Source organism: Leishmania donovani, chromosome 31, assembly GCF_000227135.1.
Source record: "Leishmania donovani BPK282A1 complete genome, chromosome 31".
Lineage (NCBI taxonomy): Eukaryota > Euglenozoa > Kinetoplastea > Trypanosomatida > Trypanosomatidae > Leishmania > Leishmania donovani.
The window spans coordinates 627,270-629,762 of NC_018258.1; the positions used below are offsets into that span (position 1 = coordinate 627,270).

Sequence of the window (2,493 nt, forward strand, 5' to 3'; positions counted from 1 at the left end):
GGCGGCGGCGGCGGAGGGGGCGGCGGCGGCGGCAAGGTGGTGCTGTTTGACGCCGACGCAGACCCCACCTGCCCAGGCAACGGTGGCGGCGGCGCTGTCAAAGGAAAGGTTGGGGCACGGCCCATGCCAGACGCGGCGTACGGAGACGCTGATTTCGAGCTCGACTGCGGGCTGGACATGGCGGAGTGGCGGTGCGCGGCGGCAATCATGGCGGCGGCGGCCATAGCAGGCGGGTACCCCGTCGTGTTCAAGGCCGGGTGCCGCAGTGGCGTGGACTGCACATTGAAGCCGGACATCATGATAATCGGATACTTGCCGCAGCTAGGTGTTTTCATTCCAACGTGGCGCCGCAGCGGCGCAGTGGTGCTGCTCGCCTGCTCCACAGACATGAACACTTGCTGCGGCGTTGTCGCACACGGGATGTCAGGTTCGAAGAGGTAGCCCTCTTCCTCCAGGCGCTGCAGCTGCGGGTGGTGAGGCTCGGCAAGGTCCTCGGGATTGAAGCCGCTCATGCCAGTGTGCACCGGCTTCTGACCCGCCTTTGCCGTCCCCGCCTCCAGCAGGCTGCGCAGGCGAACGCGGAACTCGCGCACAAACTGCAGCATGGGAATATTCGACAGCGGGAAGCGTATCAGCACCGGGAGCATCGGAATCGCCTGGGGGTGGATGCGCGCCTCGATGCACTGGCGCACGTACATGTATGTGGCTAGCATCACCATATTACCGAGAATTTGATCGCCGACGTCCTTGTCCACGAACATTGTCCCCTTCAGTAGGTGTTGCTCAATCTCAAACTCTTCGTCAATGTCGTCGCTGCCGTTGCAATTGCCCTCCTTGCGCGGAAAGCTGCGCTGCGGTTTGCCGGAGCCAGTGCCATCCTCGGAGCCACGGCTTCCCGCCGCCCGGCGCATCCCGATGGTAGAGGGGAAGAAGCCGAACATGCCCATAATTCTCACGTAGGAGTCGCCAAACTGCACGTAGAGCGGGTCGTTAACGGGCTGCGGCTTCCCGGGGTCGTAGCGTGAAGCAATCACGCAAGGAAGTGGGCGCATGTCATATGCCACCGGCGACGTGACGTGCTTGTAGTGTCTCGCCGAGTACTCGTTTAGCACCTTGGCACTGCCAGCCGCACCCATCGCCGGTGTGATCGGATTTCCCTTCACGTCGGCGGCTGCCGTTGTGCTAAAGCTGGTATGCAACGGCTTTCCCTTCATGTAGCGCTTCGCCGCCACGTAGCCAGAGACGAACTCGTCAAACGACAAGTCGTCCATCGCAGCGCTCGCCGCGGAGGGCGCGCCAGAGGCATTGAGTCCTCCATGAAGCGCGTGCGCGTCGTTCATGCCAGCAGAAGGAGACAGCGGCGCCGACGGCGATAGAGAGAGCGGGGGCGGGAGCGGAGGCGGAGGCGGCATCGAGCCGGCTGCGCCCGCGCCGCCTGTTGCCGCTTGGCTAGCGGAGTGCCTTCCCTGCTGCTGCTGCTGCTGCTGATACGCACGCTGACGCCCCGTCTGCTGCTCCTGCAGCTGCTTCCAGTATGCCTGCCGCAGCTCCTCATCAGTTGCAAAGACGCCCGGCTCGTTATCGCGAATGAGGATCTGGTACAGTCCTTCGCGGGTGTCGGAGTAGCTGCGGAAGTCCATCGGGCCCACCCTGGGCGGAAGACCCTGCGCATTCAGGCAATCCTGAGGCGACTGGGCCGACGGAATGGCGCCTGACAGCCCATTTGTGCTTCCCGCGTCGGCGCCGCTGTCGCCGGTGGCTGAGCAGCCAGACAAGAGCGGGGAGGAGGCTGTGGGCGACACCGCGGTCGCTGTCGCTGCCGCCACACTCGCCTTTTCTCCGCAGAGTTCGCGCTTCTCCAGATACTCCTTGTAGAACTTTTCAAACTCCTCCTCCTCGTTGATGGCCGTCGTGGTGCAGAAATAGTCGCTGTCGCGGGGCGTCTGGGCACTGCGCAGGGCACGAAAGTAGTACTTGGCGGTGCGTCGGTACCGCGAGTTGTACAGATGCTGGAATAGAGGGCAGTCGGGGCTGGGGAAGAAAGATGTCGTCAAGGGGATGAGGATGATCTCATTCCGCCGATTGCGTCCGTGGCGGTGGCTGTAGAGGCCACGCTCGTGTGTCTCGTGGCTCGGAAGAGCTCCCATTCCTTACGGTCGTGTTCGAAGATCGGGGCTTGAGCGGTGGTGGAGGCAGGGCGTTTTGCTGGCAAAGGTGAAGAGCAGGAGAGATACAGGAAGAGAGCTGCTCGGCCTACCCACGGACGGCAGTCCGACAGACAGGACAAGGACGAAAACGAAGTCTCTCCGTTCAATACGCTCCAGAAGAGAAAAGAAAGACACACACGGGCAGAGAACCGCTTGCCGCTTCGGGTGCGATCCTCGCAGATGCAACTTGAGCCGACGCCTCCGTAAAGTAATGAGCAAAACAGGGAAGAAAGAAAGAGGAAGGAAGTGAGGGAAAGCGAAGGGTCGGAGCGGCGTGCGACGGAGC

General features: G+C 62.5%; 1 protein-coding gene across 1 annotated transcript; it reads right to left on the reverse strand.

Annotated features, from left to right (window-relative positions):
* Nucleotides 1-2: 2 nt before the first annotated feature.
* Nucleotides 3-2,147, reverse strand: LDBPK_311430 (hypothetical protein, conserved; the record flags this gene model as incomplete). The annotated part of the gene is made up of 1 exon (XM_003863186.1): nt 3-2,147. A coding segment is annotated over one exon (2,145 nt), but the record flags the coding sequence as incomplete, so codon positions are not given.
* Nucleotides 2,148-2,493: the final 346 nt, after the last annotated feature.